We start from the raw sequence: 23912 nt of genomic DNA, 5'->3' as shown, positions 1-23912 counted from the left end.
CATCCACTTCATCCATAAAGACATTGTGATTGAAGATCTTCTAGATCACATAGAAGGAGGACTCATCCATGATTTCATCCATTTGTTTGGAAGGATAGAACAATCCTCAGAAGGGAACATGTAGGATGACAGGAAAGGCTCCTGACTGGTGAGATCCTCCAAACATAATGATGACATCCATGAACTGGAGCGAGCTCGTTGGGGTGATAAAGCCAATCTGGAAACACTGTGTAGACGTTCTCCAAGAACTCAGCACACTCCAGGTGTGGAGAAAGTCTCCAGGTGGGTTTAGCCTGTCATTTATCATAGGTAGGAATGTCCACACATGGACTTCCACAGGGACCCCCGAGACTACATGTAGAACCTGTACAGTGTCCCCTGTAATGAACTGCTTCCCACCAGGCCTATAGCAGAATGACAGCTGAGCGGGATCTCTCCCATCCTGGGAGGACATCATATGAAGTCCTCCAAGTCTAGTGGCTCTGCTGTATCTTGATATGTCACCTGCTGTGTCCACCAGATGACAGATCATTGTACCAGGCCAGCCCAGTACCATTTGATTGCTATGACCAATCACAGTGATCACATGACAGTTTTACACAATGAATGGCTTGCATTCATAGCCATTCATTGTGTACTATTGTGATGATCTCTGTGATTTGTCTCCGGCTCACTACCTCTACTGGAAGTTTACTCCAAGCATCAACTACTCTTTCAGTAAAATAATACTTTCTGAGATTAGTTGTGAACTTTCCTCCAGTTAGTTGGAGGTCATGTCCTCGTGTTCTTCATTTTGGTTTTACATTGAAAATCCTGCCCTCCTGAACCTTATTCACTCCCTTGTTGTATGTAAAGGTTTCAGTCATGTCTCCCCTTTCCCTTCTCTCCTCCAGACTGGACATGTTACGTTCCTGAAGTCTCTCCTGATATCACTATTTGTATTCCCTGTCTCTGGACTCGTCTCTTATCCATACCTTTATGTAAGTGGAATTGAGGAATCGGGACCCCTTTCTTCCTGCCAGTGACCCCTCTAGTGATATATAGATCTATATAGAGGAATCAGGACCTCCTTCCTCCTGCCGGTGACCCCTCTAGTGATATAAAGATCTATATAGAGGAATCGGGACCTCCTTCCTCCTGCCGGTGACCCCTCTAGTGATAGAAAGATCTATATAGAGGAATCGGGACCTCCTTCCTCCTGCCGGTGACCCCTCTAGTGATAGAAAGATCTTTATAGAGGAATCGGGACCTCCTTCCTCCTGCCGGTGACCCCTCTAGTGATAGAAAGATCTATATAGAGGAATCGGGACCTCCTTCCTCCTGCCGGTGACCCCTCTAGTGATATAAAGATCTATATAGAGGAATCGGGACCTCCTTCCTCCTGCCGGTGACCCCTCTAGGAAAATAAAGATCTATATAGAGGAATCTGGACCTCCTTCCTCCTGCCGGAGACCCCTCTAGTGATATAAAGATATATATAGAGGAATCAGGACCTCCTTCCTCCTGACGGTGACCCATCTAGTGATATATAGATCTATATGGAGGAATCGGGACCTCCTTCCTCTTGCCGGTGACCCCTCTAGGGATATAAAGATCTATATAGAGGAATCAGGACCTCCTTCCTCCTGCCGGAGACCCCTCTAGTGATATAAAGATCTATATAGAGGAATCAGGACCTCCTTCCTCCTGACGGTGACCCCTCTAGGAAAATAAAGATCTATATAGAGGAATCGGGACCTCCTTCCTCCTGCTGGTGACCCCTCTAGTGATATATAGATCTATATGGAGGAATCGGGACTTCCTTCCTCCTGCCAGTGACCCCTCTAGTGATATAAAGATCTATATAGAGGAATCGGGACCTCCTTCCTCCCACCGGTGACCCCTCTAGTGATATAAAGATCTATATAGAGGAATCAGGACCTCCTTCCTCCCGCTGGTGACCCCTCTAGTGATATAAAGATCCATATAGAGAAATCAGGACCTCCTTCTGTGATGATTGTGTGCAATAGAGGCATGGATGTTGAACATGACAGCCATCTTGTTAGGTCTCCACCATGTTCTCTCCAGTCCTCCCTCCTCCCTTTGTCCATGGAATGAGGACGTTGTTGGTGACGAAACACGTAGGGTGTGGCCTACTGGATGCCAAGGTCTGAGACAGTCTCTGAATTTGAAAGGAGGTGATCCATGGTGAACAGAGTTACGTTCGTGTACCACTGCCTACATCTATGCTTGTAACACTGGTGTTGGTGCAGACACCTCACTTGTGAGTTTTATTCATTCATTAAAAATGTGTTCTATGTGTGAACCTTGCTGCACCGTGATCTTTTTCTCTTACCTTTAAACATGGTCCCAATGGTATGGAGGTATATGAAAGAGAGATGAGTTTTATTCCTGGAAATTACCTATATCCTTGAATGGTGGCCATTTATCTGAGGAGAGTTTGTTTATTTGCACAGCATTGCATCCAGGAACTGGACTGCTATATATTGCCCCAGAGCAAAAAGTGCTTGTTGTTGTTCAATTATTTGTTCAGCATTGAGCTCTGGTGAGTGATTCCATTTTTCTGGTGGTGGCTTCAACACAGTGTGGACATTATTTGAAGACTTTTTTGAATATTTAATGATTTATGAACATTTTTTATAATTTTTTATATTTTTCACATTAATTTTGTATTTATTTAGCGCATTCCTTATATTTAAATGCATAGCTACAAGCTGAACGGAGGCCAACAGGATCTCTTATCCTAAATAAAACACAGATAGATCATCTCCAGGGCTGTACACCTCTAATTAGTCTGGTTCCAGGGGGTCTGCTGGAAAACCACTTCCCTCTGCTGGATCATAAAACAATAACTCAGTCAGTCATGACCTGTTAGGCTATTAGAGCAGAGCGTGCCATAAAACGAACATTCCACAAGAGACATTTTTCATACAATTCATACACTTCAGCAGGAACTGGGCACATTAATATGAAGTATATATTCGGATGGATCACTTTAATATGAGTCACACAAGACCTTACATCACTATATTAGTACCTACAAGAGAGAAGAAGCCGTCTCTTCCCTCCTGGGTGACAAGGGTGCGCTATGTTTGGTATCTTTGTGTTTGGAATATAATTCTGAATATTAATCTGCCAGTTGCTAGGATGCTGCCTGTACCTATTGGAGGTTATTGACCTTAGTATGACATTGGAAGGGATTTGGTCATAACCTTGGTCACCGCCTAACACCCCTCCCCAACCTGGATGATTGGTCATTTGTTCTCAGGAGACATACCTTTAATATGATAGAAAAAGACTGACAGCCTGGAGAAGACAGCTCTCGTGTAACATCAATCAGGAACCATCTAAGAGACCTGAGAGCCAAGGCAATCCTTTTGTTCTGACAATTGGACTCTGCTAAACCAAGGACATTGCAAGTATCCTGCCTTCAGAACTCCTTTCTTTTATTTATCTGCTGTTTTATTGTTCTCTTTATATCTTTGTTACATCTTTTTCTGTAAATATTTTAATTGCACCATTTTGCTGAGACGTAGAAAGGGAAATGAGCGCTAATAGGCTGCAGGAGATCTGCTGAGACATAGAAAGGGAAATGGGTGCTAATAGGCTGCAGGAGATCCGCTGAGACATAGAGAGGGAAATGGGTGCTAATAGGCTGCAGGAGATCTGCTGAGACATAGAGAGGGAAATCAGTGCTAATAGGCTGCAGGAGATCCGCTGAGACATAGAGAGGGAAATGGGTGCTAATAGGCTGCAGGAGATCTGCTGAGACATAGAGAGGGAAATGGGAGCTAATAGGCTGCAGGAGATCTGCTGAGATATAGAATGGGAAATGGGTGCTAATAGGCTGCAGGAGATCTGCTGAGACATAGAAAGGGAAATGGACGCTAATAGGCTGCAGGAGATCTGCTGAGACATAGAAAGGGAAATGGGAGCTAATAGGCTGCAGGAAATCTGCTGAGACGTAGAGAGGGAAATGGGAGCTAATAGGCTGCAGATGATCTGCTGAGACATAGAAAGGGAAATGGGTGCTAATAGGCTGCAGGAGATCCGCTGAGACATAGAGAGGGAAATGGGAGCTAATAGGCTGCAGGAGATCTGCTGAGACATAGAGAGGGAAATGGGAGCTAATAGGCTGCAGGAGATCTGCTGAGACCTGGAGAGGGAAATGGGAGCTAATAGGCTGCAGAGGATCTTCTGAGAAAATGAAAAATGAAATGTGTATGAAATGGATGGATGTGCAGACACTCCCAGAAGATGATGTCATTATGAGTGGATTGATATATATTTTTGCATTGTCCCCCCCAGAAGGATCAGGTTTGGCGGGATCGCTCTCATTAGCTATACATTTGTATTTTGTGTTCTGTGTTTGTAAGACTTTTCTATATGTAATAAGAGATGTTTGTTGAACAGTTGGTTACATAAGAGTTACATTTATTTCTTCTTCCTTTATTCAGTAATGTTTCATCTCCCGTAGTATCCCTGTAAGGTACATATTATACAGGAAGGGGGATTATGGGATGGATCTCGGGCTGCAGTTCCTCTGAGCTCCACAAGGTGCTGATCTTACTTCTATGCAGACAGGAAGTCTCTATGGAATGCAGACAGGAAGTGATGTCAGGCGCAGACAGGAAGTGATGTCAGGCACAGACAGGTAGTTCCAGATGAGAGGTGAGGCGGGAAGAAGTGTAGAGGAGACGTTGGTGGAAGAGGCAGCAGAGGAGGTAATAAGATGTAATTTCCTATTTACAACAAATGTATATAAATCTGAGGCTCTTTTAGGAATGTTTGGGGCTTTAAAAAATAAAAGGTGTTTTATAGCAACTTAAATGTGTAATATGTGTAACATTGTTCTGTTTATCTCCTCCTCCCCTCCCCCGCCTGTCTCCAGCACTGAACCCGGGGACTAGCAGGGAGGGGAGAGACCTTGCAATGTAATGAGAACCGATTGGCTGCACCTCAGGAAAGGGGCGTGTCCGGCTTATCCTTTCTCCCTTTCACTCCCAGAGCCCTTTTTGCACACATTTGAAAAATAATTTTAGGCCTGAAGATGACAGAAAACCCCCAAAATATCGATTTTCTGAAAGTAGAGACTTTAGAGAATAAAGTAGTGGCAGTTATAATATTTTACGTCACAAAATATTATCACAAAGTCTAGGAAATGCCAAATTTCAGTAAAGATACACTTAAGTTAATTTCAGGGCACAAAAAAAGCTCTCATTCTGGTGTGATCGGCGATATGTAACATGTGTCACAATCAATGTTATCACGTGTAGGCGATCCAGCGTGTGCTCTTACGTTTGGGCGTGCATATATGTGGGGGTGGGAGGGGCCTTACATTTTTCTGAGGGGAGGAGTTATGTACTTGGGTGTAACTTTAATTCTTTACAATTAAAAAAAAAACATTTTTAATTAAGGGGACAAAAAGTCCTCTATGAGATGACTTTTGATGAGAGTACCAGGCGTCGGGCGATGTAAAGTGACCATCCCTGCATGATGAGCCGACATTGACCTCACAGCACTGCCTCAGAGCAAACTAGTCATAGGAAGGATCAGATTTATCATTCCTTGTCTGCAGATCTAATACTCATCAAACCAGTTCAGAGACCAAACAAACTCAACAGAGAAAAGGGGCCCCGGACCCCAAAATTGTAGTAAACACTAAACAGCCCAAACTAAATGTCTTCCCATGGGGGGAGTAGTTCTTCAATGTCCAGCAACCCTCCTATTCCCCCCTCACATCCACATCCTATTATTGTGTGACCAATACCATCCAAATCATTCTTACTTTCATTTCCCAAAGTTATCCGTCTACAAGGAGACCTGTATAGATCACATGATGGCACCAATGAGGATGGAGGAGGACCGGAGTCACATGACTGAGAAGATACTAAACCTTACCCTGGAGATCATCTACCTGCTGACCGGAGAGGTGAGGAGGATTCTGGGAGGTCACATGACATCACTCTTATCTCTAGTAATAAAATGCAGACCTGACTGGAGAGGTGAGGAGGATTCTGGGAAGTCACATGACGTCACTCTTATCTCTATTAATAAAACGCAGACCTGACCGGAGAGGTGAGGAGGATTCTGGGATTCTAACATGATATTCCTATTGCTTCCCCAATACAGAGATTTCCTCTTCTGAAGTCAGGTGATCATATGACCATCACAATGCCTCCATGTGACTCCCTAAACCCTGAGAGACACAACATGCAGAAGATTCTAGAAGTCACCAAGAAGATGATGGAGCTGCTGACAGGAGAGGTGAGCGGTGCCGGGAATTCTGGGACATTCTCCAGTAACAGACAAGGGATGTGTCTGGATGGTGACTGTATCATTGTGTGTGTCAGGTTCCTATAAGGTGTCAGGGTGTCACTGTCTATTTCTCCATGGAGGAGTGGGAGTATTTAGAAGGACACAAGGATCTCTACAAGGACGTCATGATGGACAATCAGCCGCCCCTCACATCACCGGGTAAGAGGAGACTTTATTGTAAAGGAGAGAGCAGTACGGAGGATCCACCTAGATCCCCCATCATCTGATAAACACATAGAAACAATGGATTCAGTCTCAGGAGATGGGAGGCAGTGGTGTTGGACCTCTGCAGCTTGTCTCATGTGGACATCTAGGCACCACTGCTTGCTGAATACCAATATTATGAGTCCTGACCCTTACATTGTATAATTTATATTGTACATTACATACTCCTGACCCCTGCACTATATACTCTGTGTTGTACATTACATACTCCTGACCCCTGCACTATATACTCTATGTTGTACATTACACACTCCTGACCCCTGCACTATATACTCTATGTTGTACATTACACACTCCTGACCCCTGCACTATATACTTTGTGTTGTACATTACATCCTCCTGACCCCTGCACTATATACTCTATGTTATACATTACATACTCCTGACCCCTACACTATATACTCTATGTTGTACATTACATACTCCTGACCCCTGCACTATATACTCTGCTGTACATTACATACTCCTGACCCCTGCACTATATACTCTGTTGTACATTACATACTCCTGACCCCTGCACTATATACTCTGTTGTACATTACATACTCTTGACCCCTGCACTATATACTCTATGTTGTACATTACATACTCCTGACCCCTGCACTATATACTCTGTTGTACATTACATACTCCTGACCCCTGCACTATATACTCTATGTTGTACATTACATCCTCCTGACCCCTGCACTATATACTCTATGTCGTATATTCCATACTCCTGACTTCTGCTCTCCCCCCTCCCCCCACTGCTATATATACACATAATATGGATTCTCTTTTGTTCCCCCCATTTCCTCCCAGCTGGACATTTTATATCGGATGATGTGATTGGAGCACAGACTTTTACATGGTGATAATAATGTGATAACATCCTCCAACTTTGGACCCTTAAACAGAAAGTGATAATGAGGGAGGAGTCTATACCCCAATGATGGTGGCCTTCAGGATCAGTCCAGTCTTCATCTTGGTTGTTCTCCCCCCATCCTCACTCTCTGACCTCTGGTGGGGCTCAGCCCCGCTGTTCTTCATGACTAAATCATGGACTAAATAAGGAAGTGCAGTACTTCTTGTGTTGGGAAGATGGCGATGAGTGATAGAGGGGGTGGGGACCCTCGTCCTATAATCCCCTCATCACTGTCCCTCCTATAAAAGACAGTTCTGGTTGTTTCCTCACTCTCTGACTAAGGTCCATGAATAAAGAAATGACCTGGTAGGAGATCAGAGGAGCCATTTCCTAGTTCCCTGGAGGGTGGAATTGTAAGCTCCTCCGAGACCAAGCCGCCTGATGTGGGCGGAGTCCTGGTTTGGGGGAACCAATCAGCTCCTGTCTAGTAATCCTCTTTGTCTTTGTATTTTAGTCCATGGCCGGGAGATGAGGAAAACCTCCGAGGATTGTCTCACTTTGTCTCCAGACTGGAAAGTAGAAGATGAGGACATCACACAGTATAGTCCAGGAGAAAACCCGGCTCCCTCCAATGTCCATCCGGCACCACCCAGTGTAGATGGACCATCGGATTCCTCGTATCCTGAGGAACCTCAGACTGTGCGGGACCGGGCCGACCTTCACACAGGGAAGAGCTTTTCCTGTACTGAGTGCGGGAAGGGTTTCAAATCTACATCTGGTCTTAATGTGCATAAAAGATCTCACACAGGGGAGAAGCCGTATTCCTGTCCTGAGTGCGGGAAATTTTTTTCAGTGAAGTCCAATCTTTACAGCCATCAGAGATCTCACACTGGGGAGAAGCAGTATTCCTGTCCTGAGTGCGGTAAATGTTTTGTAAAAAAATCAGATCTTGTTACACATCAAAGATGTCACACAGGGGAAAAGCCGTATTCCTGTCCTGAGTGTGGGAAATGTTTTTCAGTGAAGTCCCATCTTTACAGCCATCAGAGGTTACACACAGGAGAAAAGCCATTTTCCTGTCCTGAGTGTGGGAAATGTTTTTTACATAAATCAGAACTAATCAGACATCAAAGATTTCACACGGGGGAAAAACCGTATTCCTGCCCTGAGTGCGGGAAATATTTTTCAGTGAAGTCCAATCTTTCCATACATCAGAGTTCACACATGAGGGACAAGCCGTACACCTGTCCTGAGTGTGGGAAATGTTTTTCACACAAGTCCATTCTTCACAGACATCAGAGATCTCACATGGTGGAGAAGCCCCTTTCCTGTCCTGAGTGCGGGAAATGTTTTTTACATAAATCAGATCTTCACAGACATCAGAGATCTCACACGGGGGAGAAGCCTCATTGCTGTCCTGAGTGCGGGAAATGTTTTTCAGCGAAGTATAATCTTTACAGCCATCAGAGATCTCACACGGGGGAGAAGCCGTATTCATGTTCTGAGTGTGGGAAATGTTTTGTACATAATTCGGGACTTGTCAAACATCAAAAATTTCACACGGGGAAAATGGTTGGATGATTGATTGTCACATTCATCCAACAAATTTTCTATAATTATCCCCCTTCTATTTCATGGTCAGGCATGGCTTCATACTAAACCCTGAGATCATACTCAGACACGGATGAGTACAGTCCACACTGAAGGATATACGTTATTAACCCAACACCATTATACCAACCATTGATTTAACATTGAAATTGCAGCTAGGGGGAGCTCTAATGTCACCCCAGCAGAGGGATCCCATCTAGCCCACATTAACCCTCTCACTGCCAGAGCTGTTTCTGCATGATTTTGCACACATGGGAAAATGCAGATTTTGGTCCTGAAGATGAGATAAACCCCCAAACATCTATTCTGTGACATCAGAGGCCCTGGAGAATAAAATGGTGGTGATTGTTAAGGTGTTCCCCGTACACAGATTCCCCTTCATATCCGCCTTTATTTCCTCCTTTCCCCCATTTTCTATGTTGGGATCTTTTCTACAATACTTTGTTATAATAATGGAACACGTTGTGTATTGTATTGTACACCAATAATAATGACTCCGCCCCCACATCCAGACAAGGGATCTTCCTGACCAATCGGATTCCTTCCTTTACTATTTCCTGATTTTTATGCTTCAATCTTTTTAAAAGTGAAATTGTAATAAAAATGTATTGAATGAAAAACAAAATCCTGTGTGTGTGCAATGATGACAAAGCTGTGTATCCAGAAACGGCTGGTCGGTGACACTTCCATATACAGCCCAATGAAGTGACAAGGAAGCCCTAGAACCCTTTGGAGGAACCCTGGCTGAGAAAGGCTGGACTAGGCAGTCACATATCTCTGCCCCCCTTGCAGGGTTCCCAACCCTCCGTGACTTTTATTACTGACACAACATGAACATTTACTGACGGAGGACATGTTTTACTGACATCCTGAAAAATGACAGAACTCCTGTTAGGATGTCAGACGATGGATATTGAATCCATATAACAGGACATGTGATCACTGACAATCCCCAGAACAAGCCATCTGCCTGGTTTACACCTAATAATTCAATCCATGGTGACCACAAATCAGCCCAACGCAGACACATGAAAACCAAGTTCTGCTCGGCATGCCATGGAGAGTAATGGGCACGGTCAGATGGGAGGGGCTTAGAAAAGGATGATGTCACAGACCCGCCTCCTGATCACCTACCTCTAAATGAAGAAAGCAGCTGATTGGGTGAGTACACATTGCTGTGACCTCCATGCTTAGCTTCACAGTGCGGCAATGTTACCTTCACATGCCGAGTCTCACAGGTGGCACCGCCTGTCATACCATTGTGCTGAAATGTCATTGCAGCAACTCAGAATGGTCCTCAGTAGTCTGTATGGCCCCCATGTGCTTGTATTCATGCCTGACAACATCGGGGGAGGCTTCTAATGAGATGATGGATGGTGTCCTGGGGGATTTCCTCCCAGATCTAGATCAGAGCATCACTGAGCTCCTAAACAGTCTGAGGTGCAACCTGGTGGCATTGGATGGACTGTAACATGACATCCCAGAGGGGTTCTACTGGAATTAAGTCATGTAAGCGTGGGGGCCATTCAACGGTATCAATTCCTTCATCCTCCAGGAACTGCCTGCATACTATCCCCACATAAGGCCAGGCATTGTGGTGCACCAGGAGGAACCCAGGACACACTGCACCAGGAGGAACCCAGGACCCCCTGCACCAGGAGGAACCCAGGACCCACTGCACCAGGAGGAATCCTGGACCCACTGCACCAGTGTAGGGTCTGACAGTGGGTCCAAGGATTTCATCCCGATACCTAATGGCAGTCAGGGTGCTATTGTCTAGCCTGTAGAGGTCTGTGCGTCCCTCCATGGATATGCCTCCTCAGGCCATCACTGACCCACCACCAGAATGGTCATGCTGAACCATGTCACAGGCAGCAGAACGTTCTCCACGGCTTCTCCAGACCCTTTCATGTCTGTCACATGTGCTCAGGGGGAACCTGCTCTCATCTGTGAAAAGCACAGGGCGCCAGTGGTGAACCTGCCAATTCTTGTGTTCAATGGTAATTGCCAATCAAGCTCTATGGTGCCGGGCAGTGAGCACAGGGCCCACTATAGGATGTCGGCCCTCAGGCCACCCTCATGAAGTCTTTCTGATTGTTTGGTCAGAGACATTCACACCAGTGGCCTGCTGGAGGTCATTTTATGAGGCTCTGGCAGTGCTCACCCTGTTTTTCCTTGCACAAAGGAGCAGATACCGGTCCTGCTGATGGGTTAAGGACCTTCTATGGCCCTGTCCAGCTCTCCTAGAGGAACTGCCTGTCTCCTGGAATCTCCTCCATGCTCTTGAGACTGTGATGGGAGACACAGCAAACCTTCTGGCAATGGCACGTATTGATGTGCCATCCTGGAGGAACTGGACTGTCTGTGCAACCTCTGTAGGGTCCAGGTATGGCCTCATGCTACCAGTAGTGATACTGACCCTAGCCAAAAGAAAAACTAGTGAAAAACAGTAAAGATGAGTAGGGAAAAATATGTCAGTGGCCACCTGTAAAACCATTACTGTTTTGGGGGTCATCTCATTGTTGCCCATCTAGTGCACCTGCTGGTAATTTCATTAACACCAAAGTGGCTGAAACTGATGAACAACCCCCTCTGCTACTTACCTGACCAGATCAATATCCCAGGAGTTTCATTGACTTGATGCTACTGATTACAAAGTCTTCCTTTAATTTTTTTGAGCCGTGTATATCCCAGGGGTGGGGGAACAGGGGATAAAAAGAGGAGTCTGTCTGTATATCTAGGGGGAGATCACAGCGGAGAAAAAGAGGGGTCCAAATGTATTTCTGGGGGTGATCACAGGGATAGAGGGGTCTGTCTGTATATCTAGAGGGAGATCACAGCGGAGAAAAAGAGGGGTCCAAATGTATTTCTGGGGGTGATCACAGAAATAGAGGCGTCTGTCTGTATATCTAGGGGGACATCACAGCGGAGAAAAAGAGGGGTCCAAATGTATTTCTGGAGGTGATCACAGGGATAGAGAGGTCCACATAAAATGAATGAACAATCATCACCAGGCAGAGTATCAGCTCCGTCTTCTGGTGCTAATAGCCGGTCCTTTATTGGGTATATATGGACAAATGAGAGGTTCCCCAGTATATAGGAAGGACAGACTACCTGTGGGAGGTCAGATCACATTTCTAGCTGGAGCTTCCCGGGCTGATGGCCTCCCTACAATACAAGGAGCCAATCAGGTCATATGCTGACAGAAGCCTACTGACATGAGGAGAGAGCAGAGTGATGAGATGAGTTCATTACTGTGCTGCTTCTCCTTTCAGTGTCCAATCACAGGTTGTAGCAAGCCCAGGATGACAACACCGAGCCCAGAAAATGGCTATTGTCAGTTCAAATGGTAAAACAACAATATGCAGCATAAAACAGTAAAACACCAAATAACCCAGACACAAGGTCAAGGACTGGAAGAGTCTCCACCAAAGCATAGCAGTGGGGAGAGTCTTCCAATTAGGAGGAGCACATAGACGCTTCCCGGCACCATGGGGTCTGTAACAGACATGTATAAGAAAGGTTCCTAACCCCAGAGAAATAGAATACCTGACATATATCCAATCTAGCCAGTAAACAGGTAAAAAGCAATAAAATAAAAACACATAATATTCCTTTACCAGTCAAGAAAGAAAACTCACTTTTCTTCGGGGGATTCACCACATTTTTACTATGCGGTCACACAACCGTGGGGCTCTCTATATACAAACTTTGGTTGGGTTGGTAAATATTTTGATAAATATAGTTAAAAATGTGGAGAATCCTCCTAAGAAAAGTGAGTTTTCTTTCTTCACGGGTAAAGGATTTTTCCCATGCAAAAAATGCTATGGATGTACAAGAACTAAAGGGATTAATCGGAAAATAATTCATTTTAAAGCAACAAGTACAAATAAAGATGATTTCATGAGAGATTGTATTACATACAAGACAGAAGGGGGAGTTTATGTGCTGGAATGTGGCTGTGGATACAATACGTTGGACGCACAAAAAGACCTTTATGGGAGAGGATTAGGGAACATGTTCAGAATATCGCTAAAGGATTCAAAAACCATAATGTATCCAGACATTTTACTACTGTGCATAATAAAGATCCTTTAATAAAGAGTCTAGATGTGAAATTGTTATTAAATGGCCAAAAAGTTCAACAAGAACTACCTTTGAACTCTCGTTGGCGAATGTTACTCCCCTCACATTCACATTCATTATATCCAATATCAGGTACGATGGCAAGTCACAAATCACACCTGAAATTGCACACCCTGGATGTGACTTGTCATGTGATTGGCATGGCCAGCAGCTTGCCCTTTGCATGGCAAATTGCACCCAATGTTACTGGGGGCCAACACCACTGTCACATCTAATCCGATGCGGCAATTGCCCAACTTACAGTGAAGTTGCACGAGTTCACAATCCAATTGGATGTGAACAGAGCCTACAGTGGCCAATAGGGTGCGACTTGGTCTATGATTTGCAAGTCGCATGTCATGCCAATTACATGGCAGTCGCAAACAATGTTACTGGGGGCCACCCGGTCACATTAAAGCAGATTTCTAAGTGGTGTTATTGACACCACAGTCACATCATGTGACTTACATTGATGTCACATGATTTCCAAGTCGGGGTACATGGTGATTTCAAGTGCAATTTGCAAGAAATCTGACACAGATCTTGATCCCTTGAAAGTATGTGTACATGTAACTAAACTCTTCTTTAAACATAGATGAATCTATCCCAATATACAATAAAATAATACATAAATAACATTTACAATAAAATAAATTGTAAAATAAAATAAAAATCCCCAAAAATTATATATCCAACTAAATGTTCCAAAAAATAAATGTCCAAAATGTCTCTGTAAAGATGTCTTTCCAAATTGCAAAGCAAACTCGTATCATCTTTAATCATCCAGTATGGAAATTCCACAATTCTTTGTGAACTTCAAAAAAATAAACTTCTGATAGTGTATTACCTTTATACTGAACATACATGTAAAATAGAGAAAACGTTTGTGTATTTGGTAGATTTTATATTAACTGTTAGTGTTTTTTTAGGGGTTGATTTTATTTATATATTATATTTTATTTATTATATATCATATTTATCATACTTTTATGAGATAGTTTGGGGGATATGGATCAGGTGTAGTTTGTGTGTGAGTAGATGTAGAATGTATTGATCTGGGAATGCATAGATTGACCAGTAGAGGGAGTCATTACCATAGGGGGTATAAGATTGTCATTGTATTGAATATCGGTCTGTTATATATTTATATATTATATAAGAAGGGTGTATATACATTGCTACTATTTAGTTGGATTCACAGTATATGTTGATCCTTTTTAGCATTTTAATTACATGGGGATTTAGATCAGGTATGGGGGCGTGTACCTGTTAGGAGGAGTGGGGGGGTCATTAAGATGGAGTTTTTATTACAGTATAGGTACACAGTTATATGGTTCTAGTATAGATGCTGTGTGATTGCAGTGTTTGTATAGGGATTGCAGTGTTCATATAGGGATTGCAGTGCTCGTATAGGGATTGCAGTGTTCGTACAGGGATTGTAGTGCTCATATAGGGATTGCAGTGTTTGTATAGGGATTGCAGTGTTCGTACAGGGATTGTAGTGCTCATATAGGGATTGCAGTGTCCATATAGGGATTGCAGTGTTCGTACAGGGATTGCAGTGTTCGTACAGGGATTGTAGTGTTCGTACAGGGATTGTAGTGCTCATATAGGGATTGCAGTGTCCATATAGGGATTGCAGTGTTCGTACAGGGATTGTAGTGCTCATATAGGGTTTGCAGTGTTCGTATAGGGATTGCAGTGTTCGTATAGGGATTGCAGTGTTCGTATAGGGATTGCAGTGTTTGTATAGGGATTGCAGTGCTCGTATAGGGATTGCAGTGCTCGTATAGGGATTGCAGTGCTCGTATAGGGATTGCAGTGTTCGTATAGGGATTGCAGTGTTCGTATAGGGATTGCTGTTTTCGTATAGGGATTGCAGTTCTCGTATAGGGATTGCAGTGCTCGTATAGGGATTGCAGTGTTCGTATAGGGATTGCAGTGTTTGTATAGGGATTGCAGTATTTGTACAAGGATTGCAGTGCCCGTATAGGGATCACAGTGCCCTTATAGGGTATGGGAATAAAGATATACATGCCACCATTTTTCCATATAGTAAGATAGCGGATTCGATTTCCTGCCCTTGATGTGGGACAGAATATAAGGAACCACCTCTCAGACATCTTGATCTCTTGTGAAAAAGTCCAGGAAGTGACGAAACATGTCGGGACACGTGACGTCTGAAGAACTCACGCAAAACCGGAAGTGTGGTGGTGGCCATTTTGGAAGTGGGAACATGCGGTTCTCTATACATAGGACTACACCTGAGCTGTTCTGAATGCTGGAAGCTGATATTCTTCAATTGTAATGTAAGATATTCAATAAATATTGACTTCTGTTACTATATAGCGCTGATTGTCTCCTATCTCACCTGATGAGGAATATGGAAGAGTGCCAACAGGAACATTAGGAAGCCTGGAGAGTGCGACTATCCCCTGAAAGCCTGGGATTTATTTCCAGAGGGGAATGATCCATTGTTGCACCAGTTGGAGGAGAGCACTTTATTGTTCACTATTATTGAGTTTGTAGAGCTCACTATTAGAGATTTGGGTGATTCTCCATTCTCACTATTTGGAGGTGATGACGTTTCATGGTTTGGACTTGGAATGGTCACTCTTCTGATTCTTGTCACGAGTGTATTTACATATTCAGAGACTGATATATTGGTAGAGGAATTGGTTTTTCACGTGTGAGCTCACGGTATGCAGTTGGCATGATACACGGTTCTTTCACTATTTTACATGTATGTTCAGTATAAAGGTAATACACTATCAGAAGTTTATTTTTTTGAGGTTCATGAAGAATTTTGGAATTTCCATACTGGATGATTAAAGATGATACGAGTTTGCTTTGGAATTTGGAAAGACATCTTTACAGAGACATTTTGGACATTTATTTTTTGGGACATTTAGTTTGATATATAATTTTTTGGGATTTTTATTTTATAATTTATTTTATATTGGGATAGATTCATCTATGTTTAAAGAAGAGTTTAGTTATGCTCATTTATGTACCGTATTGCATGACCGCGCAATTGTCAGTAACACTAGTGCAGTGCTGTATAGTAAAACAATGGTGTAAATTCCATGATCTCTCCCATAGTTTGTAGACGCTATAACTATCACACAAAGCAATCAATATACACTTATTGGGATTTTTTTTACCAAAAACATGGAGCAGAATACATTTTGGCCTAAATTTATAACTAACTTTGAGTTTACTATATATTTTTTATAGCCAACAGTAAAAAATATTGTTTTTTTTTCAAAATTTTTGGTCTTTTTTTGTTTATAGCACAAAAAATAAAAAACGCACAGGTCATCAAATACCTCCGAAAGAAAGCTCTATTTGTGTGAAAAAAAGGACATAAATTTCATTTGGGTGCAGCATTGCATGACCGCGCAATTATCCGTTGAATTAGTAGAGCGCCAGAGGTCTGGTCAAGAAGGGGGGTAAATCCTCAGGATGGCGAGGGGTTAAACTGGGTCCTAGTGCCTGCCGGTGCCGTCATTGGTGACAGGCGCGCCTGGGTCATATTGCCTGCCGGTGCCGTCATTGGTGACAGGTGCGCCTGGGTCATATTGCCTGCCGGTGCCGTCATTGGTGACAGGTGTGCCTGGGTCAAATTGCCTGCCGGTGCCGTCATTGGTGGAAGGCGCTACTGGGTCCTAGTGCCTGCCGGTGCCATCATTGGTGACAGGCGCGCCTGGGTCATATTGCCTGCCGGTGCCGTCATTGGTGACAGGCGCGCCTGGGTCCTAGTGCCTGCCGGTGCCATCATTGGTGATAGGCGCACCCGGGTCCTAGTGCCTGCCGGTGCCGTCATTGGTGATAGGCGCACCCGGGTCATATTGTCTGCCGGTGCCATCACTGGTGACAGGCGCGCCTGGGTCCTAGTGCCTGCCGGTGCCATCATTGGTGACAGGCGTGCCTGGGTCCTACTGCCCACCTGCCTGTATGTCTTGTCAGATTCATGCGTCATGGCGATCTTCTCATTCCTGGACAGAAACAATGGCCGTGAAATGACAGAGCTGAATCCTTTAAGGCCCCGTGGGTGTCTGCCATCCGGTCCAGGGGCTTTATTCAGTCTAAATATTTCTGGATCATATCAACTGTGAGCCAATGTGGATCATCTGGGGGGGTGTCAGTACCACCCCCCATTATGGACAAGAGCCCCCCCATGCTCCTTTGTATACACAGAGCTGAAGAAGGGATTTCATACATTGTCCTTCTCTTTGTCGTCGTCCCCCCTCTAGATGGTTCTGTAAAGGGCCTACATGCTGGGACCGGACCTTTCTACTATTCATATATTGGAGGAATGTTTTGGGGTCGTCCTGATAGCTTTCTGTCGTTTGTTTTCAGTTTTTGTGCCTTTATTTCCTTTTTGCATCTTCTGTTCTATTCTTTGTAATGTGTAAACGATGATCGCGTTCCTTCATTGTTATATTTAATAAAATCTCTTTTCTTATTATCTATAGCTTTTGTAACTTTGGCCGTAAGCCACATAGGTTGGATTTGTAGCCTTTTATACTTGTTGCCCATGGGAATATATTTTGCAGTGTGGTCACATACAGTCTTTTTGAAGAACTCCCATTTCTGTGTTGTGTTCATCGATGCCAATATTCCCTCCCAGTCTAAGTCTTGGAGAGCAGCTCTCAGCTTTGGAAAATTAGCTCTCTTAAATTTGAGCATTTTTATTTTTCCTGTGCTTACTGTTTATAGCTAACAATAAATGAAATCATGTTATGGTCACTGCTACCCAGATGTTATTTTATATGGACATTCATAATAAGCTCTGCATGGTTGAAGATGACCAGGTCAAGCAGAGCATCATTCCTAGTTGGGGCCTCTATGAACTGGACCATAAAATTGTCCTGTAGTAGGTTTATACATTTTTGGCCTTTAACTGTTCCTGCAGTACCATTACTCCAGTCAATTTCCGGGTAGTTACAATCCCCCATTATTATCACTGTCCCAGCCCTTGCAGCCCTTTCCATCTGTGGGAGGAGCTGAGTCTCCACCTCCTCATTAACACTGGGAGGCCTATAACAAACTCCAATGATGACCTTTGTAGTACCGCCCCCCCATGTGCAGCTCCACCCATAATACTTCAGCCTCATCACACTCTCCATCAACTAGGTCCTCTTTCACACTCGCTCTGAGATCACTTCTCACATAGAGACAGACACCACCACCTTTCCTATTTCCCCCGTCTCTCCGAAAGAGAACCTAGCCAGGAATATGAATGGTCCAGTCATGTGAGGAATGAAGCCAAGATTCAGCAATACCAATTCAATCCTAGTTCTCTTCATGCACCAAACCTTCCAACTCACCTATTGTGCTGGGCACACTTCTGGCATTGGGGAACAAACACTTTCATTCACTGACACCTTGTTCATTCGCCGACACCTTGTTCACATGGATTTTTTGTATTTTTTATTTGCATACAAAAATGGTACCAATTGCACTGGTTGTTTGTAACATGGGAACCTTCTTATCATCTACCATAGCCCTCCCCCCATCTTTCCCCATTCCACCCCCCAATAAGTATTGACCCATCTGATCTGTCTACCCCGTTATAATACCTGATGTACAGGAAAACAGGACTTCAGTGAGGAACATTTCCCTCACTCAGGACCGGAAAGTGGCTTCTCCCCTGTGTGAGATCTGTGATGTATGTAAACACTGGACTTCTGTGAAAAACATTTCCCGCACTCAGGACAAGAATACGGCTTCTCCCCAGTGTGAGATCTCTGATGTCTGTTAATATGGGATTTAACTGAAAAACATTTCCCACACATAGGACAGGAATACGGCTTCTCTCCCGTGTGAGATCTCTGATGTGTGTAAAGACTGGACTTCACTGAAAAACATTTCCCACACTCAGGACAAGAATATGGCTTCTCCCCAGTGTGAGATCTCTGATGTGTATTAAAATAGGACTTAACTGAAAAACATTTCCCACACTCAGGACAGGAATACGGCTTCTCTCCCGTGTGAGATCTCTGATGTGTGTAAAGACTGGACTTCACTGAAAAACATTTCCCACACTCAGGGCAGGAATACGGCTTCTCTCCTGTGTGAGATCTTTGATGTATGTAAAGACTGGACTTCAATGAAAAACATTTCCCACACTCAGGACAGAAATGTGGCTTCTCCCCTGTGTGAGATCTCTGATGATAATCAAGTTTGGACTTCAGTGAAAACCATTTCCCGCACTCAGAACAAGAATACAGCTTCTCCCCTGTGTGAGATCTCTGATGACTTTTAAAATGGGACTTAACTGAAAAACATTTCCCACACTCAGGACAGGAATATGGCTTCTCTCCCGTGTGAGATCTCTGATGTGTGTAAAGATTGGACTTCAATGAAAAACATTTCCCACACTCAGGACAGGAATACGGCTTCTCCCCTGTGTGAGATCTTTGATGTGTGTAAAGATTGGACTTCACTGAAAAACATTTCCCACACTCAGGACAGGAATACGGCTTCTCCCCTGTGTGAGATCTCTGATGTGTGGAAAGACTGACCTTCTCTGAAAAACATTTCCCGCACTCAGGACAGGAATACGGCTTCTCCCCTGTGTGAGTTCTTTGATGTTTGTAAAGATTGGACTTCTCTGAAAAACATTTCCCACACTCAGGACAGGAATGTGGCTTCTCCCCTGTATGAAATCTTTTATGCCCATTCAGACCAGATTTAGACTGGAAACCTTTCCCGCACTCAGTACAGGAGAAGCTCTTCCCTGTTGGAAGGCCGGCCCGGTCCCGCACAGTCTGAGGTTCCTCAGGATACGAGGAATCCGATGGTCCATCTACACTGGGTGGTGCCGGATGGACATTGGAGGGAGCCGGGTTTTCTCCTGGACTATACTGTGTGATGTCCTCATCTTCTACTTTCCAGTCTGGAGACAAAGTGAGACAATCCTCGGAGGTTTTCCTCATCTCCCGGCCATGGACTAAAATACAAAGACAAAGAGGATTACTAGACAGGAGCTGATTGGTTCCCCCAAACCAGGACTCCGCCCACATCAGGCAGCTTGATCTCTGAGGAGCTTACAATTCCACCCTCAAGGGAACTAGGAAATGGCTCCTCTGATCTCCTACCAGGTCATTTCTTTATTCATGGACCTTAGTCAGAGAGTGAGGAAACAACCAGAACTGTCTTTTATAGGAGGGACAGTGATGAGGGGATTATAGGACGAGGGTCCCCACCCCCTCTATCACTCATCGCCATCTTCCCAACACAAGAAGTACTGCACTTCCTTATTTAGTCCATGATTTAGTCATGAAGAACAGCGGGGCTGAGCCCCACCAGAGGTCAGAGAGTGAGGATGGGGGGAGAACAACCAAGATGAAGACTGGACTGATCCTGAAGACCACCATCATTGGCGTATTGACTCCTCCCTCATTATCACTTTCTGTTTAAGGATCCAAAGTTGGAGGATGTTATCACATTATTATCACCATGTAAAAGTCTGTGCTCCAATCACATCATCCGATATAAAATGTCCAGCTGGGAGGAAATGGGTGTAACAAAAGAGAATCCATATTATGTGTATATATAGCAGTGGGGGGAGGGGGGAGAGCAGAAGTCAGGAGTATGTAATGTACAACATAGAGTATATAGTGCAGGGGTCAGGAGTATGTAATGTACAACATAGAGTATATAGTGCAGGGGTCAGGAGTATGTAATGTACAACATATAGTATATAATGCAGGGGTCAGGAGTATATAATGTACAACAGAGTATATAGTGCAGGGGACAGGAGTATGTAATGTACAACATAGAGGATATAGTGCAGGGGTCAGGAGTATGTAATGTACAACATAGAGTATATAGTGCAGGGGTCAGGAATATGTAATGTACAACATAGAGTATATAGTGCAGGGGTCAGGAGTATGTAACGTACAACATAGAGTATATAGTGCAGGGGTCAGGACTATGGAATGTACAACATAGAGTATATAGTGCAGGGGTCAGGAGTATGTAATGTACAACATAGAGTATATAGTGCAGGGGTCAGGAGTATGTAATGTACAACATGGAGTATATAGTGCAGGGGTCAGGAGGATGTAATGTACAACAGAGTATATAGTGCAGGGGTCAGGAGTATGTAATGTACAATATACATTATACAGTGTAAGGGTCAGAACTCATAATATTGGTATTCAGTAATCAGTGGAAGATTAAATGTTTACTGTAGACAAGTTGCAGAGATCCCACACCGCTGCCTCCCATCTCCTGAGACTGCACTCAGTGACTTGGGGCTGAGACACTACAGACATATCCCTCCACCCGGCACAGCCAGCAGAACACAGAGAAGGTCCCCTGGAAGAGTCAGGCACAAGGCAGGAGACCCCAGTCACATGTCCTGGGTGCCTACATTATGCAATGCTTAGAGTAACAATGAACATTTTGCTGCCAGCTGAACCCCAGAACCTCCATAAATCCAGTCTAGATACATAAATTGTGTCTGCAGCACAGAGAAGGAAGATTATCCGAGAGAAATCCAGGAATACAGGACGGGGAACACAGCTCAGGAAAGTGACCAGGGGATTACAGGCTGATATCACCCAGTCCCCGCCCTACTCTGGACCAATCAGTGAGCAGTATGGGTGGAGGAATGGATTTAGTGTTCATGACCCACCTGTGCTGATCTCTGTAGGAGTGTCCTCCTCTATAAATGTCCCCGTTATTCCATCCTCCTCCATAGACTGCTGATCATCCCTCACATACGACTCTTCTTCTTCTGCTTTCACCTCAAATTCTATATCGATTGGATCTCCACTCTAAATCAAGGAAATGAGAGAAAATATCATCTGTAAAATAAAAACTCACATAAAAATTTACACATCTTCTCTATAAGTCTATGTACTAGATGCTCCATCCCACCAACCTTGCAATGGTGAGGGATGGTGTGACCTTCCTGTGTGGAATCCTGGGAATACAGAGGACGGGGAGATCTCTCTGGTGGGTTCCTGGTATTAGGTGGCTCCATCATTTCCTTGTGTCCTTCTGAAAACTTCTCCATCACTCCATACTCCTCATCCTCCTCTTTATACTCTTCTTTAACATCAATATTATCATCCCCGAGGATTCCACTCTGAAAGATATAATAAAACATTCATTGTAACAAACATGCTGTGTATAAATCACAACTACCAATAATTGTCATCATCTACCTGATGATGGTGAGGGATGGTGTGACCTTCCTGTGTGGAATCCCGGGAATACAGAGGACGGGGACATCTCTCTGGTGGGTTCCTGTATCTGGATGACTCCACCATGGTGTCCTGGTACAGATCTTTGTGTTCTCTTAGAAGCTCTGACTCCTCCATCCCCCCATCCTCATCCTCCTCCTCTTTTATCTCTTCTTTAACCTCAACTTTAGGATCTCTCAGGTTTCCACTCTGAATATATAATAAAAATGACATCAATGGTAACAATGCAGATAATGTACAGATCCTAATGATACTATCAGTGATTGTTCCTCATCTACCTGATGATGGTGAGGGATGGTGTGACCTTCCTGTGTGGAATCCCGGGAATACAGAGGACGGGGACATCTCTCTGGTGGGTTCCCATGACTGGATCCATCTGTAGGAAACACACACACTGACTGAATCCATTGTTTCTATGTGTTTATCAGATGATGGGGGATCTAGGTGGATCCTCCGTACTGCTCTCTCCTTTACAATAAAGTCTCCTCTTACCCGGTGATGTGAGGGGCGGCTGATTGTCCATCATGACGTCCTTGTAGAGATCCTTGTGTCCTTCTAAATATTGATGCGTATCATCAACATGTGTGTATCATCTGCTGGAGATAAAAGACATCACAGTGACTATGGAGGAAGAGGACAGACATGACTATGGAGGAAGAGGACAGATATGACTATGGAGGAAGAGGACAGACATGACCATGGAGGAAGAGAATGGACATAACTATGGAGGAGGAGGACGGATATGACTATGGAGGAAGAGGACGGACATGATGGGGGGTTACTGGGTTCAAATAGAACATAACATCTTATTACCGTTTTATGACTGTAGTCTGTGTCTGGTCTGTGTTTGAGAATCATCCCCCCTATTCATGTGATCCTTATCAGTTCCTAATTGGGGCGGAGATGAGTGCTCATTGGGCCATCTCCCTATAAATTTAGATCAGCTGATGGGGGGAGATCACTGATGTTGGGGCACAGTCACTGAGGGGGTGCTGCTTTTGAGTGAGTTCTGCGTTGATGGAGTGCTAAGAAGCAGTTGAACTCAAGCAGCAGGAAGATACAACAAGAAACTCTCCTGCATGCTGGACAGACTGCGAGCAAACACCCCGGGAAACATCTCTTACAAGTCTGAGTCCCACTCCGTGTACCTTTCATATGTCCCCTCTACTCCTCCTTTTCATATTACTTTCCTGCGTTCCCAAAATCTCACTTCTTTACCCCTCTGCTCCACCCCAGAACTTGTACATCTCCCCCTCACTGCTACCATCTCCCTACTACTGCTCTCATCACCTCCTGCTGACCCAAACACCAGGACTGGAAGGCATGTGCGCTCGTGTACAACCCGCTCCCATCTTATTTTCCTCAACCTCCTTCTCCTAACCTCTGGGGGTATCTCCCCAAACCCTGGTCCTCCACTATCTCACCCCCACACCAGGCATCCTCCTCCTAACCTCTGGGGATATCTCCCCAAACCCTGGTCCTCCACTATCTCACCCCCACACCAGGCACCCTCCTTCTCATAACCTCTGGGGATATCTCCCCAAACCCTGGACCTCCACTATCTC

The 23912-nt window shown here is 44.3% G+C and overlaps 2 protein-coding genes across 2 annotated transcripts; one reads left to right on the top strand and one right to left on the bottom strand.

The window, feature by feature from the left end:
- Positions 1-7769: 7769 nt before the first annotated feature.
- On the top strand, positions 7770-9623 carry LOC149450105 (uncharacterized). The gene has a single exon (XM_089692364.1). The coding sequence runs from the start codon at positions 7829-7831 to the stop codon at positions 8966-8968; it is 1140 nt and encodes a 379-aa protein (XP_089548490.1). The 5' UTR covers positions 7770-7828; the 3' UTR covers positions 8969-9623.
- Positions 9624-21640: 12017 nt separating this feature from the next.
- On the bottom strand, positions 21641-22250 carry LOC149450104 (uncharacterized). The gene is made up of 2 exons (XM_089692343.1): positions 22023-22250; positions 21641-21915 (listed from the first exon to the last, which is right to left on the bottom strand). Exons 1-2 carry the CDS (start codon positions 22248-22250, stop codon positions 21763-21765), a joined length of 381 nt encoding a protein of 126 aa, XP_089548469.1. The 3' UTR covers positions 21641-21762.
- Positions 22251-23912: the final 1662 nt, after the last annotated feature.

Source organism: Staurois parvus, unplaced genomic scaffold (genome assembly GCF_062004578.1).
Source record: "Staurois parvus isolate SC_StPar_1 unplaced genomic scaffold, SC_StPar_1.0 ptg000582l, whole genome shotgun sequence".
Taxonomy (NCBI): domain Eukaryota; kingdom Metazoa; phylum Chordata; class Amphibia; order Anura; family Ranidae; genus Staurois; species Staurois parvus.
This window is presented reverse-complemented; position numbering and strand designations above follow the sequence as displayed.

What these genes read in the sequence shown, in the direction of transcription:
- LOC149450105 (XM_089692364.1), top strand. Translation starts at nt 7,829, where the DNA reads ATGTGGGCGGAGTCCTGGTTTGGGGGAACCAATCAGCTCCTGTCTAGT.
- LOC149450104 (XM_089692343.1), bottom strand. Translation starts at nt 22,250, where the DNA reads ATGTTTTATTATATCTTTCAGAGTGGAATCCTCGGGGATGATAATATT. An exon ending in CCATCCCTCACCATTGCAAG is followed by an intron (nt 21,916 to 22,022) that starts GTTGGTGGGATG and finishes TCCTTGATTTAG; the next exon opens with AGTGGAGATCCAATCGATAT.